At 52.4% G+C, this 19,241-nt stretch overlaps 1 protein-coding gene and 1 pseudogene across 3 annotated transcripts; both read right to left on the minus strand.

Moving 5' to 3' along the window:
- Positions 1-950: 950 nt before the first annotated feature.
- SUV39H1 (SUV39H1 histone lysine methyltransferase) lies at positions 951-14,392 on the minus strand. 3 transcript variants are annotated; one of them, XM_012471663.2, is made up of 7 exons: positions 14,188-14,392; positions 11,028-11,173; positions 9,316-9,978; positions 3,508-3,654; positions 3,292-3,421; positions 2,391-2,470; positions 951-2,192 (listed from the first exon to the last, which is right to left on the minus strand). In XM_012471663.2, exons 1-7 carry the CDS (start codon positions 14,240-14,242, stop codon positions 2,169-2,171), a joined length of 1,245 nt encoding a protein of 414 aa, XP_012327086.1. In that variant the 5' UTR covers positions 14,243-14,392; the 3' UTR covers positions 951-2,168. The 3 variants fall into 3 exon arrangements, with proteins under 3 accessions (XP_012327086.1, XP_012327084.1, XP_012327085.1); XM_012471661.2 differs by having other exon boundaries at positions 951-2,470; XM_012471662.2 differs by lacking the exon at positions 14,188-14,392 and adding an exon at positions 13,270-13,329 and having other exon boundaries at positions 951-2,470.
- Positions 14,393-17,051: 2,659 nt separating this feature from the next.
- Positions 17,052-18,239, minus strand: LOC105730396 (dual specificity mitogen-activated protein kinase kinase 2-like; annotated as a pseudogene).
- Positions 18,240-19,241: the final 1,002 nt, after the last annotated feature.

Below are 19,241 nucleotides of genomic sequence, written 5' to 3' on the forward strand. Positions count from 1 at the left end.
TACCAGTCACAGCTGGTCACCACCAATCATGACTAGTCTAAGCTAGGCAAAGCTGATCACGGCCAGTCAAGGCCAGTTACCAGAGATCATGGCTGGTCAAGGCCAGAAACCACTTGTCGTGGCTGACCAGGATGGGTCAAAGCCAGTCATAGCCAGTCCAAACTAGTCAATTACAGTCACAGCTGGTCCAGGTTAGTCACAGCAGGGCAAGACCAGTTGAGACTGGTCAAAACTGGTCAAAACCAGTCCAAGCCAGTCCAAACCACTCCAGGCTGATCACAGCCAGTTTAAGCAGTCAGAACTGGTCATTGCCAGTCCTGGTTGGTCAAGATGGGTCAAGGCCAGTCATGGCTAGCTACCACCAGTCACAGCCAATCATGACAAATCAAAGTTAGCCAACACAGGTCAAGATCAGTCAAGTCCAGTCAAAACCAGTTATGGCCAGTCTAAACCAGTCAACTTAAGTGCATTTTTTGGAGACAGGGTCTGGCTCTGTCACCCATACTGGAGTGCAGTGGTGAGATCTCTGCTTACTGCAGCCTCCGCCTCCGAGGCTCAAGTGATCTTCCCATCTCAGCCTCATATGCCACCATGCCTAGCCAATTTTTGTATTTTTAGCAGAGACAGGGTTTCACCACGTTGCCCACGCTGGTCTTGAACTTCTGACGTCAAGCAATCCACCCGCCTCAGCCTCCCAAAGTGCTGGGATTATAGATTTGAGCCACAACACCCAGTCTTAAATGCATTTTAAAGTTTAAGTATAAAGCAAACTTATTTTAGGTCAAGATGTTATATAGATGATGGTGTGATATGCTGTGGGTGCTGAAATTGTGAGGATTAGAGTCAAATGGCTGAGGTTTGAGGAACATGTTACTTGGCAAACCCAGCTTCCAGTCTCTATCCCCTCAACCTCACCCACACAAGCACCTTACACCTTGGTTTATTCAGTTGACAGTTCATTTTATTGATGCCCACTCCAGGCTGCGTAAGGTTGAGGGGTGTACAAGAGGAGAATCAGATTCAGTTCATACCTGGAGGCTAGTCTGGGGGGCCAGCGGGATGGACACACAGATAGACACATAGATCTGGCATCTGATAGCAGGGCATACAGTCTCACGTAGGGGCACTCTGGGCGCAGGTAGTCAGGAAGGGCTTCCTAGAGAAGACCTCATGGGGTGGGGGAGCAAGGAGCGAGGCAGCCATCAGAACCTTTGCCTTTTGTACATTTGTAGGCAGGTGACTTTTCAGACTAGTGGACCCAGGGTGAGCACAAAGGGCTGGGGTCTGGGGTTGGCAGGCAGCAAGGGCTTCCCTCTCGCCTCACCATCCCTTAGTGGGGAAGCCATCTCCCCCACCCCCAATTCTTGGCCTGTACTTTGCCTTCTGCCACATGGGCCCTTTCCTGGGATCCACCTCTGTGGTTTTCAAGGCTTCCCTGAGACAATCCACGTGGACCAGGTGCTCTACCCCATGCCTGGCACCTCATCAATGCACATTCTTGTCCTAAGTGCTATCTACGGACTATCTAGATCTTGGTTTCAGCTCTGAGTGGTGTCAGCGGTCATGACACCTCAGGTTACGGCCCCCAGTACTCGCAGAGCTCCCAAGAGCCCCAGGTACCTTCTCTGTACTCCGTAAAGGCAGAGCTTGGTCCCAACCCACCTCCAGGGCTGGCCAGCTCTGCAGTGTCTTCCTCTCACTGCTCAGTGGGCCATGGATACCCACTTCTTAGATATACAACCCTGAAGAAGAGCCCCTACAGCTCTTAGGGCCAATACTAGCCAGCACTGTAAGCACGAGCAGAAATCAGCCTCAGCCTGTAGCCCAGGGACTCCCTTTCTTTCACTAGTACAAAGTGTCTGTGGTCAGGGAACCAGCTTCATGTTGGGCTGGGCACTCTGGGCTCTGATGTCTGCCTGCCCTGGGGTTGCTTCCCCATACCTTTGGGGGAGTAGGGAGGAGGCCTGCAGCAGACCCCTCAAGCTCTAGGCAGAAGCAGGTGCAAAACATATTCTTGGGCTGGGCTGGGACTCACCCCTTGGACCTCCTTAATAGGCCATGAATTCCAACGACAGTCTTGATGTTGAGAAATTACTCCTGAAGGTGGGTAGGGGTTTGTAAGTGCAACCCACAGATGGGGCTGGGACAGGGAAAGGCAACTCCTGGAGTCAGTCCTCACCACGGCTGCAGCCCTGAATGTAGAGCAGATGGGAGCAGGTGGGGGCAGGTAGAGGCAGGCGAGGCCCTAGCAGTCACTCTCAACAGGAGGGTAGCAGTGGGGGAGCTGCGGGTAGCTTCAGGCCCTCTCGGTCAGTCTGGCCTCAGACTTCTAAGGGCTAGAAGAGGTATTTGCGGCAGGACTCAGTCCCACACTTGCATTCAATACGGACCCGCTTCTTAGGGGAGCCAGGGAGCCCAGCCAGGCCAAAGTTGGAGTCCATGCGGGTGCTTTCCATGTCCACGGGGTCCACTGTGGAGTCACAGCCAGGGAGGAGAGAAGGGAAGGAGGTAGGGAGGGAGGGGGAGACGGAAGGAGGGAGGAGGGCAGGGAGGGAGGCAGGGGACTTGTTAGAAGGCCTGGATGAAGGGTCCCACTACCCTTTTTACCATGAGACCAAGGATCTTAGGGGCTGGAAGCAACTCTGGGATTTGAGTTGGGAGGAGATCTTGGGGTTGGTGGTTTGGGGCTGGGGCCAGGGCTCAGCACTGGAGGTTGTTCAGGCCAGGGGTCAAGGAATGCTGGGGGAGGCAGGGGCCATCAGGGAACCAGGAGGGTAATTTTAGGTGGGGGGGCAGGAATAGTGGGCTACCTGGGCATCCAGAGGTATATCTGAATTCCCCTTCCAATGACCTGCCCTTGAGAGTCTCAGAGGTGGCTAACTTATCAAGGAGGGGACTGGCTGGAGGCCACAAAGGTGTCCAGAGGCTTGGGATGAAGAAGGCCAAAGGGAGCTAGGAGTGAGGAGGGGCTGGGGGATGAGGCAAACTCAGTCAAGACTGGAGTCAGGAGTGTCTTAACTCTCCTGACACTTGGGAGAAGTGTCTTGGGAATCTTGGGAGAAGTTGGTATGAATGCCTCAGGGTTAGGGTTCAGGGTCTGGGAATGAGGGGACCCGAGGGGTAGGTAGAGGTCTAGTAGTCTGAATGGGAGACTGGGAGTCAGGAAGAGCATCTTAAAGCTCCCGCTACAGAATTTTCCTTGGTTCTCTGAGTGACTGGTGTGCCTTCAGGAGGGATCCTTGTGTCCCAAGTCACTGTGCGCCCCTGCCCCCGGTCCCTTGCCACCCCCACCTTGCATGTTGTAATCAAAGGTGAGCTCCTCGCCTGCCCGGATGGTTTTTGTGGCAAAGAAAGCGATGCGGGGCAGCCGCTCGTCAAGGTTGTCTATGAAGACGTTGTACACCTGCAGGTTGGGGTCACACTGGGCGAGAAAGAACAGTTGGAAGAGTAAGGAGGGGCCCCAGCCTGCCCCTCTCGACCCCCTGCCCACCTGCCGGGGGTACCCACACTGTGGTTGACAAAATGGGAGATGTTGCCGTAGTAGGCGGCATCCACGGTGTACACGTCCTCCACGTAGTCCAGGTCAAAGAGGTAGGTGGCGCCCTGGCGGTCGTAGATCTGGCCCCGCCGCTCCGCCTCCTCTGAGGTAATAATCTAGGGAAAAGGATTAGGGGAGGGTGAGGGGAGATTGGCTGTGAAGGCTCAGGAAAGCTGGCACTGCTCCTGACCCCTGAAGGACAGGGAGCAGGAGGCGCCCCTGCCTATGGACACACACGGGCAGCGACGCAGAGGGTCTGTCAGCCCTTCTTGAGGGTCTGGGCCTCAGCTGGCCACCGCCCAGCCAGCCTCAGGCCTCTGGCTGGCAGGAGGAATCCCTGGCGGTGAGCGCAGGCTGGGCTGGCTGCAGGACCCAACTGGGGCCAAGCAAGCACCTCCTGCCGCCACCCAGCAAGAGGTGCCCTAGAACCCCTGGAGCCTCCAGCACCCTGAGATGGAGCAGGAGGGTGGTCAGGAGAGACCAAAGCAAGGGCAAGAAAGCAACCCAGGGTGCCACGGGGAGACACTGACTGACCCAGGCAAGGGAGCCTGAGCCCGTACAGGACCCTGCAGGGAGGTCCAGGTCCAGAGAGCCAGAAAGAGGAAGAGGCCACATACTTCAGAGACAGCAGCAAAGAGGGAGGAAAGATGAAGGGAGAGCACAGTGAGAGAAGCCCTCCCTCAGCCCAGGGCCACACAGTGCCTACTGGTGCTTCAGACAGCAGCAAGTACCTCCTTCCCAGCTGTGTCCCTGTCTGTCCTAGGAAATGGGAAGCTTCGCCACTGTCCTAGCCCCAGCTTGTCCTTGCCTCCCAAATACTGTCACCGGACTCTCCACCCCACCCCAACAAATCTCTCCTCTCCAGCCCCACGGTCCCTCTTTCCCAAGACCAGCAATGGCAGCCTCCTAACAATCCCCAAGTGTAGCTGAGCAGGCCCTTCCCTGGGCAGATGTCCCACTGTACCTCAGCCAAGGACAGTGCACAGCACATAGGAGACACATGGGGACTGCTATTTACTTTGATTCTGCTTCCTGGCTTAGCAGCTTGTCCTCTGTCCAAATGGTGGCCCTCCAGGCAGCCCCAGCACTCCCCCGCCACTCCTCTTCTTCCTTCCCCTCCCTTCTCCAGAGACCCCCGTCAGGCCTCCATTCTTGCTTACCCTCATGTGGGCTGGTGACCATGCCCTTCTGACTTGGGAATCCATCTCCTTAGCTAGGATGGCCACACTGGTGTCCTCCCTCGCTGTCCCCTCAAGCCTGTGCTCCATGCCAAAGGCTAACTAACAATGCCTTGAGAAAACCAAGATTTACCCCCCTTGGGCCACACTGCCCACTGCCTTGTGCTCCTGCTCTGTTCCTTGAGGAACCTGGCTCCCCTGCACCCTGTTTTTGTTTGTTTACTCATCCATTTGGTGGGTTTTTATTGAGGACTTCCTTGTGCCCAGTCCCAGCACACAGGGCTCACGGTCTGATTAGGGAAATACAGGGACCAGGCCCAGTCCCCATTCCAGGGGTCACAGCTGGGTAGGGGTCACAGGAACCAGGATTGGTCGCTGCCCTCAAGGGGTCAAAGTCTGGTCACAGACAGATTCAGACAACCACAGTGTAAGATTGTGATCAGGAAACCTGGTGCTTAGGGTTTAAGAGGGAATGGAGAGGTGACAGAGTCTCTAAAGCAAGTTGCAGATCATAAAAGGGCTTTACCACCTGGTGGAAGAGTGGGGACTCTCTCCTAAGGGCCATAACATGAGGGTGGAATATGTCAAGCTCAGTCTCCCTTCACCTCCTGAAGAACACGCAGTCTTCCTTGTGGCATCAGCTCAAACAGATGGGACTTCTCTGGGCAACCTTCCAAGCTTACTGTTCCTCCCCTACCTCAAAAGCTGGCCACTTATCTGATTAAGCCCTGGGATCAAAGGTCAGCCTCTCCCAGGCTCATGGGCCTAGTGGATGGGATATGAGCCATCTTTTTCACTGTAGTCCCCCCTCAAGCCAGGAGGAGTGCCCACATCCTCCCTGGTCTCCATCTTCATGCCTGTTCTGCCACTACCTGCTCTCCCAGTCTCACCAGGAGTGAGTCATACTGCAGGTCCTCCAGGGCACACATGCTTCCTGGTTCCTTCTAGTCTTCTTTTCAATCCCATTCTCTATTGATTGCTCAACCCTGAAAGCTTGGGAACTGATCGGCCAGTCTCTGCTCCCTAGCAGCTCTCCAGAATAATTGGAAAAGACTGATAGGCTATAAGCTGGCAGGTCCGAGTGGGTGCTGACGTGAATGGGAACTAGAAGACTTGGAGTCAGCTGCTGCTCTGCCCCCTCCTGGATATGGGATCCTGAGATCCTGAATGTTCTCTGTGCTTGTTTCCTCAGCCAAAAAAAAAAAAAAAGCTACAGCCTGGCAGGGCACCAGTTTTAGACATTATTTGGGCATTTATTTTATTTATTTATTTTTTTTAAAGATGGGGTTTCACCATGATGGCCAGGCTGGTCTTGAACTCCTGACCTCAGGTGATCCACCCACCTTGGCCTCCCAAAGTGCTAGGATTACAGGCGTGAGCCACCCGCGCCCAGCCGAGCCTTTATTTTTTTATCCATTGTACTACTTCGGTGATTCTAAGCAAGTTACTCCACCTCTCTTGGCCTCAGTTTTGTCATCTGCAGAATGGGAATGACAGTGACAAAATCCCAACATGACAGGGGCCGTTGTAAAGATCCACATGATTTCATGGACGTTAAAGGTGTTCCTGTTTCTGATAGGACAGTGAGCAATGTTAGGGGTGGTTATGAGGACCACTCATAAACGTAAGTCACACCCTTATTTTACGTGCCCTTTACCAAGAAAGGAAAAACTGCTATTATAAATGATACACCATGATTTAATTAAATTAAGACATCTTCATTTCAGAGACGTTAAAGTAGGAAGAAGATGCCTGTTTTAGAATGGATAGGATAGGATAGGAGAGGCTGGCATTGTCTCTTGGGTGAGGATGAGAATGTTCTGCAGAAACATGAAAGTTCTGATCGACGTGGGAGGCTGCAAAGGAGGGAAGGGCAGCTCCTGTGGAGGGAGCTCTTGGTATAGACTGTCAGTCCATGTACCAGCTGAAGAAGGATAATAGATAGCATGGTGTGCAGACACAGGGGATAGGCCCTCAATTCCATTAACACCCTGGCAGCATCTGGGACAGCACTACAGAATCAAGTAAAGTAGAACTGCTGCAACAAAATGTATGACTATTCACCCCAAGTAGGATAAATAAGGACTACAAATAGGACCCTATCCTGTCAGGCTGGGTCTTTTAACCAGATAGGTTACAAAAAACTTGGTCTTCCAGACATTTTGGATTTGCTGAAGTTTGGACTGTGTTGGCTAAGGTTTATATAAAACTTACCGTGTACTGAATACTGTTCAAGTGCTTGATGCATAGTAACTCATTTAATTTTTGTAACAAGTATATGAGGTGAGTGCTATTATTGTTCCCATTTTGCAGATTAATAAATGGAGGCACAGAGGTTAAGTGACTGCTGATGAGTAGTGGAGCTGGAATTTAGCCTCGGGCAGTCAGGATCCAGAGTCCACCCTCCTAACCATCTGCTATGCTGTCTCTTCAGAGGGGGATGTGGAAAGATGAGTTTGGCTCTTTCCAGAGGCCTGTGTCACCATCAGGAGGACCCACGGGTCTGAGGGTGCGAGGGCAGCCAGGAAATAATGTAGCAAGAATGTGTGGAGAGCAGGAAGGGTGAGGACAGGGATGACAGAATCCCTGGAAACCCTGATGTTTCCAGGGTAGAAGATGAAAGATACTAAGGAAGAGCATCCAGAAAAGTCTCAGGCCCAGGAGGCTCTGAGGCTGCCCGTGGGGTGTAGACTCTTCCTCCTCGACTATCAGGACCCTGTGTGGTAGACAGTGTTTCCTCCAGACACCAGTACAGCGAGGCTGAGATATTTCCTGCTCTGTGCAGTCTCTAGGACGGTGGACTGTCGGGGTCCTATGGGGTCTGGACATGTCCTCCTCCAGACAGTTTGGGTTCCTTCAAACTCTGGACACTTCCTCCGGAGTGTCAGGACACGGAGGGAATGGACACTTCCCCTGACACTGTCAGGGTGCCTTAGGGTATAGACTAGATCTCCAGGCTGTGTGGATCCCTGTAGGGTGAGGACACTTCTTTTTTCTGACTGTCATGACGGCGTGAGTGTGGACACTTCCTAAGGACCAGGTCCTCTAGAGTGTGGAGAGCACAAGCTCTTCCTCCAGGTCACTGGGATCACTGTGGGACGTGAACTTCCTGCAGATTATCAGGACTCCCTCCCCATCCCACTGTCAGGAGCCCTTATGGTGTGGACACCTCCACCCTCCTCCTTCCAGATGGCCATGTCCTGTGGTGTGTGGACATTTCCGCTAGCAGGCCAGCAGGGTTGTCTGGACAGGCTGTGGCTGTCTCCTCACCCAGACTATCAGGATTCTCTGTGGTGTAGATTGCTCTGTCCAAGATTGTCTCTGTCTCTCTGGGATGTGACCCTCTCTACTTTACAGTTTCTCAGAGTAGGAGCCTCTCCTTGTTATCAGTATCAGTGCTACAGTGTGGACATCCTCAGGTGAGTGTTCCTCAGGCCAGTTTCTGTCACTTTCCAACCATATCACACCCCTAAGGGACTTATGGAAATATATAGAGGTATCTGGGGTTGTCATTATGACAGGGCACACTCATGGATTTAAATGGTCAAGGTCCAGGGATGCTAAATGTCCACCAATGCATGAGACAGTTCAACATAACAAAGAATCGTCTCATCCCAAATGCCAACTGCATCCCATCTTAAGAGTGTGACATTTTTCTGTTGTAGATACTTGCTAGCTATCTACTTGCTAGTTATGGCTGTGCTTTAGCCTTGTGCAGCTGGACATGTGGCTAAAACACATCCCACTGCCTCCCTTGCATGGAGGTAAGGCCAGTGACTCAGTTCCAGCCAGTGGAGCATGGGCAGAAGTGATGAGCACTGCATCTAGGCCTGGCCCACTAGCATGGGCCCCTTCTATCTCCCACTTGGCCCGCCTGCCAGGCAATGCTGAGGATCTAGTGGTGACTCTGAGGCTTCAAGGCACAGCAAAGGCACAGAAGGGAAAAAGCCTAGGTGTCCCAGTTGCCGTGTGAAAGGATACCCACCCAGATACCCATAATGGACTGCTCCATGAGCAAGCAAACTTGGAATGTGCAAAGCCACTAAGATGAGGTGGTTGTTGTTACAATGGCTGGCTTATCTAATACACTCGGCCTTTCTCCAGTGTCCTGAAAGTCTAAAGGAGTTAGGCAACCTCTGTCCAAGGCCTGTCTTATCCTACTCCAGACTGCGTTCCTTCTGTGCAGACTGGTAAAACAATGCTCCTCAGGCAGACACTGCTTGGTGATAAGATGGGCCCTTATGAAATGAGAAGAGGAAGTGCCTTTCCAGGTGATGCAGCCCTATGCCAGACCACATGTCCTGTTACAAGGAATGCTAAGGCTGCCTGGATCTCAGCTCCTACTTTTCTTCTTTGCTAAGTACCCTGATAAAGCCAACCCAGTGCAGAAGTATTTCAGTGTTCCTGTAACCACCAGCATGGCCATGCTAGTGTCTACCAGCTTAGAATACTAGCCCCTGCCTGATGTCCCTATGACACTCAGATCAGTCTCCCAGGCTTTCCCATAGGGAAAGCAGGGAGTGTCAGGCACACAGTGAGGAGAACTGGGTACACACGCTGTGAAGAGCTGCACACACACACCCAGTCCCGTCTCCCTACCTCTCCCACGTACTCCATGACGAAGCTGTTCTTACGAATCTTCTCCAGAGTGCGGACGCCCCAGCCGCGCCCGTCATCCGTGCGGAAGATGCAGAGGTCATATCGAATGCCCTTCTGTACCACACGATTCGGGCAGTCATAGCCACAGCGGCAGCGGGAGTTGCACTCGTAGATGGGCAGCCCGGCTCGAAGCCGCACCTGGCCCTGGTCATTGTAGGCAAACTTGTGCAGTGACGCCCCCGGGCAGCAGCCTCCGGTGGGTGCCCACAGACAGTCCTGGCACTCACAGCCCACAGCCACCTGGTTGAGGGTGATGCCCTCACCAACACGGTACTCATTGATGTACACGAAGGCCCGCGGGGGGCCGTCCAGGTCCACCTCATTCTCTACGGTGATACGTCCCAGATGGCTGCGCTTGGCATTGAGCTCCTGCTCCCAGCGACGGAGCGCCCGCCTCTGCTTGGCCTTCTGCACTAGGTAGTTGGCCAAGCTTGGGTCCAGGTGCCGGGGGGTCTTTGACCGGTGGTGCCGCCGAAGCAGCTCCCTCTCTAAGTCCTTGTGGAACTGCTTGAGGATGCGCACACACTTGAGATTTTGCCGTGGCTCCCAGGTGCTCTCTGAGTCTGGATATCCACGCCATTTCACCAGGTAATATTCCTGTTCCTGTTGGGGGTGGGTAGGGGGACGGGGTACCATAAGTGGTGAGATCCTTGGAACAGCCTTCATGAGGCTTCCATCCCAAAGCTGATGGGTAACACCTACCTCACCCCACCCCTTTTCTGGAATGACTTCATGCGGTGGTTAAAAAATAGGGGCTCTAGGGTGAGGATTACTAGGTTCAAATCCTCCTGTCCTCCTTATTGTCTGTCCAAACTGTTCCAACTTTTAATTAATCTCCCAAACCTACTCCCCTCCTTGGTCTTCCCCATCATCAGCTTCCTCCTAGCTGTTCAGACCCGAACTCCTGGAGTCATCCTTGTCTCCTCTTTTGCTCACACTCCCCACATCCACCCTCTGCACATCCTGTTAGCCCCACCTTCAAAATACATCCAGTGACAAACCATCACTGCCACCATTGTGGCTCACCTGGACCCTGACAAGTCCTTGCCTGTTCTAGGCAGCTTACATGTATTATTAACTGAATTACTAACTGAATCTTCACAAATCAACATGAGGTAGATGCTACTAGTCATCCCACTTTTACAATAAGGAAAATGAAGTACTGAGGGTTTGGGTAGGTAGCCTGGGTTAACACAACCAGGACTAGAACCCAAGCATGCTGACTCCAGTTTGTTCTCCTAACCATCCTGCCACTCCCTCTTCCAGTAATAGCTGTCCCCATTTCACAGTTGTTAGGGGGATTAAATGAGTTTCTGAGAGGAAGTGCCTGGCACACTGAAAGTGCTCAATAGCTGTTAGCTATCGACATTTCCACTCCAGGGCTCAGCATCTCAATCTTTGCAATTACTTTGTATTCCTAGGGAGATGGGAAGAGATTTACTTGGGAATTCATCCTGCTCCTGCCCCCATCAGAAAGCTGCTTAGTAGCTTGTCTGTATCATAGGGATAAAAGGGTCTATTCATCCTATTTTTTCAGGGTCAGAGGAGAAAATTCCCTTTGGAAACAGATGTGGATAGTTGAGGACAAGAGAGCAGGACACTAACTTCCATGTGACCTGTCCCCTCCCAGACCATGGTCACCCCAGACTCACTCGGATCTTCTTATAATCGCACAGGTATTCGACTTCAAAGTCACAGAGGTTCCTCTTAGAGACACCAAGGGCAGGGCAGGAGAGCTTGGCCAGGCGGCACAGGTCCTGCAGCTGATTCCAAGAAGACTTGCAACACACACTACAGCCTGGATCAAGGGGCACAAAATGAACTATTACTGGGTAGCCTGACCAGGTCAGGAGTCAAAGGGGACCCCAAATCCTCCCTGGGACATCCCAAAGACTGCCTAAGAGTCAGGGAAATTTAATCCACAGGTCTTCCCCAATGCTGAGACTGTTCTACAACAGAAATGTGCTTTGAACCCTAATGCTCACTGCCCAAGGCTGCCCCTGGAACAGCAGACCTCTAAGTGGGGTTTGCAACATGTTGTCCTAAAGGAATCTGTTCCCAGAGCTTCAAACTCCCTCTGTTATTCCTAAAACTGGCTGCAAACCTGCCTTGGGTTCAGGACCTGATCACCCTTCTCTCCACTTTGCAAAAGAAAGAGAACAACCCCCCATCTCAGTAGGATGCAATGCCCCGAGGAGGGGCGGGTACGGGGACAAGATTAAAAGCTCCAGGGCACCAAACAAAGGCGTAACTGGAAAGACTGGTCCTTAATCCCTTATCTCAAACTCCTGTGCCAGATGTGTTTTGGAATTCAAAGTTTTTTGAATTTTACAAGACTATTTCTAGGATATCCCATACATCACCTAACACCCCCAGCATGGCCAGGGGACATCAAGCTATAATCAAATGCATTAATCATCCTGCAGCAAAACTATGAATTTCCCACATTAAATAGGAGAAAAAAAGATGTAAAATAGCCTCACAGAATAGTTCCACTTTATAATCTACTTTTGCCATAAATGGTGCCAAATTTAAGAAAAGGATTTCAGTTTTCAGGGCTTTTTGGATTTTGTAATTACAAGCAAGAGATTGTGGAATGATAGTACAATACAGGAAGGCTCCTTAAATGATCAATCTGAGTGCCTTAAATCCACAAGGTATATTTTTTCCTGCTGCATTTTGACTTTCCGTTTCATCCATCTTCCTGTAAAAAGTAAAACTCGTCCAAAGGGTTATGGTCTGAATTTATATGGAAAGCAGTACAGGTTAGTGACATTGATTCTTTTAAATATACCTGGTATATTTCTGGGGCTGCCAAAATTTTGTAAGACACACGGATTTTAAAAACCAGATTTCTTTCTGATTCAAGGCACATTCTTAATCAATATGCTTTAGAAGCCATTTTATCAAATCACGTCTCAAAATATTCCAAGGGCAGTCAGTCTTCATCCTATTTCGTCTTTTTAAAATGTTTAATATTTTCTGCCTCCCACTGCGAAAATCACACTTAAACTCTAGATGTCAACCTAAAAACGTAACAAGACCTTTTCAAAATTATTTCGCGTGCAAGCCCTACCCGCCCCCCACTTAGACAAGACCAAGTGGAGACTGAGCCCGCATGTGCCCACGCTTTCCTCTCCCTACAGCCTCTCCTCGCAAACCCCTTCCTTCACTTGCATTTGAAACCCCACTGAAGTGATCCCAACTAACACCTCCAGCTGCTGGCTCCGAAATGGCCACAGGTGGACTCTCCTACCCCTCAGAGGTTCCACAACTTGTGAAACCCATCCTCCCTGCGGCTTTCGTCACACAGAGGAGCCCCCCAACATACTGAGTCACCCCTCTTTCCCTATACATGGGGGAGTCCAGCTCTCCTATTGGGAAGGCCCCATTTCCCTCTTCTGGGGGATCCTCTATTCCAAACCCTTCCCCCATCACGCTGAGAGGAGATACGCTCCCCCTGAAGACTTCTGTGTCCCCGCACTCTGAAAGGGGGGGTCTGTCCCCCTTCTCTTCCCTCCCCTTCCGGCGTCTCGCGTGGACACCGAATGGGTAACGGTCACCGGGGGCCGATTTTCCCGCGCGCGGGCGCGCCTCCCAGATAAGCCCCCGCGCGTGCGCGCGCAGGTCCAGTTGCGATTTGCGGCGCGCGCCCCCCTCCCACGTCCCCACTTAGCCCCGGACCCGCCGCGTTCAGAGGCGCGCGCCCCCTCCCCTGAGCCCCGCCCAGCCTCGCGCACCAGGCCCGCGCTCCCCGAGCCCCATCCTTTCCGCGCTGAGCTTCCGGCTCCCGGCGCCGGGGCCTCGGATGCCAGGGCCCCGAGCCGGCAACGCCACCCCTCCAGCCCACCCGGCCCGGCCAGCGGGCCCGTGCCTCTGCCTCCACTGCTTCACCTTTTAAATTTTCCGCCATCTTTCCCCACGACATTCGGGCCTAGCCGGCCTCGCGAGAAGATAGCTCGCGCGGGCGTGGCCGGGAACGGGCAGCCTATTGGCCGCGGCTCGCGGCTCGCAGCACCCGCGCGGACCAACCGGAGAGCCGTGACCGAACCCCTCCCCGTCGCCCGGCTCGGTCCCGGAGGTGGGTGCTCGCAGCGCTTTCCCAGAGTGCGTCTGGGCGGCAGCGGCAGCGGCAGCGGCAGTAACTGAAGTTGCCCGAGGCCCTGCCCGTGCGCCGGTCTGTCTGTCACACTGCTAGCCAATCACGTTGTCAGCCAGTCACAGTGGCTCTTCAGTTCTGTCATAATCCTCATTATCACCGTCAGTCAGCTCGTCATTACATTTTAACTCCAAGCTGGCCAGGGCTCCCAGGTGGACTAGCGCTACATCCAACCGCTCAGGCAGTCGCCCCCGACAAGTGCGTAGTCAGACCTTTGGCCCCCCCATCTACACTGCCGGGCAGTCAACGCCTGCTTCCATTTGTGCCCTCGGGCCATCTGCGACTCCCTGGAGGCAGGCAGCTCTGTTAGCCAGCCAGCCTTGTCATTCCCTAAGACCGTCCTGTCCTCTCATTGTCAGCAGATCAATTAGTCCTCCACCCACCGTAGCCCTGGGACCAGCTGCAATTCTCCCTGGGGAAATCCTCTCATAGACTGCAGCATCCAGCCATGCCCCCAGGCGGACTCTGATTAAGGTCGGGACAAGCTGTCATTGTCATCATCTAATACAGCCCTGTCCGGCAGTCACTATCAGTTGGTCACGTCTTTCCGTCAGATTATTTCTCATTCACACCACGATCAGTCACAACACCCAGCTAGGCTCTCAAAGCAAATAGTCACAGCAACTAGAGGTACGATTAAGCCTCCACACCACCTGTCAGCAGTGGGTCAGCCAGTCTGTCATTTCTCAGGCGATGCATCCCGACCATTGGTCAATCAGTCTCCTCTGATGCGTTGAAGCTGAGATTCTATCAGGGCAGACAGTCCATAACCACGTACAGCCATCGAGTCAGACAGCTACGCGCGTTTTGCTGCTGGCCAGCTGGCCTGTGACTCGTTCAATCCGCCCCTCATCACATTGTCAGTCATTCTCGAGCAACATCCGACTGACCGTACCGTCTGTCAGGTGATCAGTCAGTCAGAGCACCCAGCCAGGTCCTCCAGCATGCTGTGATTCGAGCAGTGTAGACAGTCGATCACTAGATACAGTTGCCTAGCAAGCAGCCACAGAGCCTGTTGATCAGTCAGACTGGAATTTCCCCAGGTGGCCCTCCTTTACACAGTGCCAGACAGTATAACATCCAGACATAGCCCCAGGCCAGCTGTGATTCCTGACAATAGTCATTCACAACATCTGGCCAGCCAGGCAGGCAGTAGCACCACAGGTCATCAGTCAGCCAGCCTGCAAGGTCCTCAGGAGGCTGCCTGTCTTTTCCACTGTCAGGCCACCAGCCCCAGCAAGTCCTAGGCGGGCTGTCATTCAGTTAGATATTCAGGAAACCCTACTATCACTTCCTTAAATTGCTCCCTCTCCCTGTCACTCCATGAGTTCTATGGTCAACCAAATGATTGTACAGTTAACCAAACACATAATCTGTCTGCCTGCCAGTCCAGCTGTGAGATCATTGGAGAAGTGAATGACTGGTCTGAGGTTCCATGAGCCCCAGCTTGCCCTGAGTGGGACAGACAGGAGCCTAAGTTCCACTGTGCATCCCCTTCTCGAGCAGAGTCAGATGCTGATCCTCACATACCCCCGCCCCACACCACCGGCCCCCCAGCAGTCTCCTCAGGCAGCAGGGCTCTCCCACTCCCAGGTGTTCAGGAGACCTGTCCAACCCACAAGAGTGATTTAAGACAGGACCTCTGTCTAGATCTGAGGGGAAGATAAAGGGATCTGTGGCCAGTGGCGTCCCCAAACACTACAAAGTAATGGGCAAAAGCCTGGATTCTGGAGTCCAACTACCTGGACTCATATTCAGGCTCTGCCATTTACTAAATTACATGACCTTCGGCAGTTTCTTAAACTGGTCTGCAAAACCTTGAGTAAGTGGTCTTGGGGTGGGTGTCTCCCACTCATTTGAAAAGTGAATCGTTCTGGACTAGCACTTTTTCAGGAGACCTCAAAAGTTAAGAGGTCATCCTATTGCTACCATGTCCCACTCCCAGCCATTTGTCTGTTCATTCAGCATTAATTTAATGACTACTGCATATACTGCCTTGCCCAATGCTGGGGCCAATATAAGGTTTTCATTCATTACAAGCTTCACACGTTTGACCTATTGTAATGTAAACCTCATATTGGAGTATAACACACATACGGAAGAGTACACAGACCAGGGTGAACACTTTAATGAGTTTACACAAGCCAACCTACATGTGGAACCAGAACGCAGGCCGTTTAGCCAGGTCTCAGAAGCACTTAATTGTTTTGTATAAATTTATTGGGTACAAGTATAATTTTTTTTTTTTATTTGAGACAGGGTCTCACTCTGTCGCCCAAGCTGGAGTGCAGTGGTGTGATCTTGGCTCACCGCAACCTCCACCTCCCCGGTTCAAGTGATTCTCGTATCTCAAGACTTCCGAGTAGCTGAGATTACAGGCGTGCACCACTATGCCCGGCTAATTTTTGTTTAGTAGAGATGGGGTTTCACTATGTTGGCCAGGCTGGTCTCAAACTCCTGGCCTCCAGTGATCCACCCGCCTTGGTCTCCCAAAGTGCTGGGATTATAACTGTGAGCCACCATCCCTGGCCACAAGTGTAATTTTGTTACACGGATACATTGTGCAGTGGTGAAATCAAGGATTTTACCATATCCATCATCTGAATAATGTACATCGGTCTTCCAAAGTGTTAGGATTAAAGGCATAAGGCATAGCGCCCTGCCACAAGTGTAATTTTGTTACATGGATACATTATGTAGTGGTGAAGTCAGGTATTTTACTGTATCCATCATCTGAATAATGTACATTGGTCTCCCAAAGTGCTGGGATTAAAGGCATGAGCCACCATGCCAGGCCACAAATGTAATTTTGTTACACGGATACATTGTGCAGTGGTGAAATCAAGGATTTTACTGTATCCATCATCTGAATAATGTACATTGGCCTTCCAAAGTGCTGGGATTGCAGGCATCAGCCACAGTGCCCTGCCACAAGTGTAATTTTGTAACACGGATACATTGTTTAGTGACGAAGTCAGGCTTTTTACTGCATCCATAGCCTAAATAATGCACATTGTAATCATTAAGTTATTTCTCATCATCTACTTCCTTCTCATCTCCCTACCCTTCTAAGTCTCATTGTTTATCATTTCACATGCTATGTTCATGTGTACACATTATTTAGCTCGCACTTACAAGTGAAAAGATTCAGTATTTGTCTGTTTCTGAGTTGTTTTGCTTAAATTAATGGCCTTCAGTTCCATCCATGTTGCCGCAAAAGACATGATTTTATTCCTTTTTTTTCTTGCTTTTTCTCTCCCTGTTTTGTTTTCTAAGGAAGCAGTCTCTGAGACTACACACAGCAGCGTCACCTGTCCCCGGAGCCGGAGGCACCCTGGCTGGACAGGCAGGAGAGAATACCCCGGTTCCTGCATACGCAGTTGCGGGCCACGGTGCTCTCCGCAGGGGTGAAGCAGGAGGGTGGGTGGAGGCACAAGCCTGTCCTCAGCTGGAAGGGTGGGGCGTGGACAGGGATGGTGGGCAGGTCACCAGTGGGACGTGGGGAGCTTGGCCACTGTCATGCGACGGTGAGCGTGTGTGTGGGTGTGCCGGGCTGCTTCAGCCGCAGGGTTTTACACAACCAGCTGGCAAAATCCACTTCTTCCACCTCAGACCGCTTGATGAAAGCGTGGTTCGTGAGCATCTTCAGGTCCACCCACTCCGCTCGGTTCTTAGTGGGGTATTTATTGACAAACTCCTGGAAGTCCAAGGTGAACACAACATTGGGCAGCTTAGGAGGTGGCTCGTTCACAATATAGTCCAGCAGTTCGAACATGGCCATGGCGGGCTGACTGTCCATCCCATGACCTCTGATGAGGCGCCTGGGGGATCTTGGCCGAGGCAAGATGCTATGAGGCTCTCCTGCCCCGTTGACCACAGGCTGGCCTTGGTGTCGAGTGGGAGGGATGGGGTACGTTCCAAAGGACGGATCCACCAGGGACAGGCCCATGCTCCAGATGTCCTACTGCACGGAGTAATGCATGCACTGCAACCGCTCCAGAGCCATGTAGGAGCGCGTGCCCACGAAGGAGCTGGCTATGGAGTCGATGAGCTACCCGCTCACCCCTAAGTCGCACAGCTTGATCTCCCCTCTGGAGTTCACCAGGATGTTGTAGGGTTTCATATCTCGTGCATGATTCTGGTGCTTCTCTCAGAGGTACCCCAAGCCCCAGAGGACCACAGTGATGACTTTCCCCAGGATCTCCTCGGGAATCCTCTTGGCCTCTTTCAGCACCTGGTCCAGGGAGCCACCATCCGTGTGCTCCATACAGATGCTGATCTCCCCGTCATTGTAGAAGGCCCCGTAGAAGCCCATGATGTATGGTAAGTTGCACTGGAGCAGGACCTGCAGCTCGCAGATTATCTGGTTCCAGATGGCTGGCTTGATTTCAAGGTGGATCAGCTTCCTGGCCATGATGAGTCCCGAGGGTTTGTGCTGGATTTTGGTGACCACCCTGCTGTTGTCCACGCCCAGCTCTGAGATCCTTTTGAAGTAATCATCTTTGAGTTCACCAACCTTGGCTTTCTGGGTGAGGAAGGCTTCCAGCCTCCTCTTCTGCTGCTCGTCAGGTTGCAACATCTTCAGCCTCTTCTGCAGGTCCACCAGGTTTGCCTCGGAGGCACCCTCGCTGGTAGGGGACAGGCCCTTGGTGATGGCAGGGTTGATGGTGAGCACCTGCAGCACCGGCTTCCTCCAAGCCAGCATGGCGGCTCTGCCGGCCAGCAGCGGCAGCGCCTTTAGCGGGGGCCTATAGGGGGCGGGCTGGGAGCCGGTGGCGCCTAGGCAAGGAAGCCAGGGGCTGCAGCCGTGGCCTAGGCGGGCGTTGGGGCTGCCAAGGGTGGGCGGTGCTGCGGGCGAGGCCGAGGGTAGCCGCGGGGCGCCAGGGCTGCTGTTACCGCTGGTGCCACCGCCGCCGCCAAGGCCTGAGCGAGGCTGACCCCGTAGAGCGAGTCCGAGAGGCTAGGGCAGGGGAGGCCACCGATTTTATTCTTTTTTAGGGCCGAATAGTATTCCATTGTGTGTACATATCATTATATATATATATTTTTTGTTATTGTTGAGACGGAATCTCACTCTGACGCCAGGCTGGAGTGCAGTGGCGCGATCTCGGCTCACTTGCAACCTCTGCCTCAGCCTCCCAAGTAGCTGGGATCACAGGTGCACACCACCACGCCCAGCTAATTTTTGTATTTTTAGTAGAGACAGGGTTTCATCATGTTGGCCAGGATGGTCTTGATCTCCTGACCTTGTGATCTGCCTGCCTCGGCCTCCCAAAGTTTTGGGATTAGAGGCGTGAGCCACTGAGCCCAGCTGAGGTAAGCATTATTTTTATCCTCACTTTAAAGACAGAGGAAACTGAGGCCCAGAGGTCAAGCAGCTTGCTCACAGTTCTTTTACCCCAAGTCTGGGCCTGCTGTGGCCAGCCTCATGGGGGTTCAGGGCTTGTTTGTTGAAGGTCTTTTCCAGGACAAAGCCTGCCAGAGGGGCCCCACAGAACGCTAGATTTCTTTTTATATATATATAATTTTATTTTTATAAATAGAGAGTGTTTCACCATGTTGGTCAGGCTGGTCTTGAACTCCTGACTTCAGGTGATCCGCCCGCCTCGGCCTCCCAAAGTGCTGGGATTACAGGCGTGAACCACTGTGTCTGGCCGATTTAATGATTTTTTAAAAAAATAATTAAATGCATGACATCTGGCCTCAT

This window comes from Aotus nancymaae, unplaced genomic scaffold, assembly GCF_030222135.1.
Source record: "Aotus nancymaae isolate 86718 unplaced genomic scaffold, 86718_ANA_hifiasm-v0.15.2.pri h1tg000058l, whole genome shotgun sequence".
NCBI classification, from domain to species: domain Eukaryota; kingdom Metazoa; phylum Chordata; class Mammalia; order Primates; family Aotidae; genus Aotus; species Aotus nancymaae.

Bases quoted from the DNA above. Each gene is read 5' to 3' on its own strand.
- SUV39H1 (XM_012471661.2), bottom strand. From the start codon at position 14,242: ATGGTCGGGATGCATCGCCTGAGAAATGACAGACTGGCTGACCCACTG. The intron at 9,979-11,027 runs GTGAGTCTGGGG...CACCCCCAACAG, and splicing joins GCGATTATAAGAAGATCCGA to GAACAGGAATATTACCTGGT. The intron at 3,655-9,315 runs GTAGGGAGACGG...CCTTTTCCCTAG, and splicing joins TCATGGAGTACGTGGGAGAG to ATTATTACCTCAGAGGAGGC.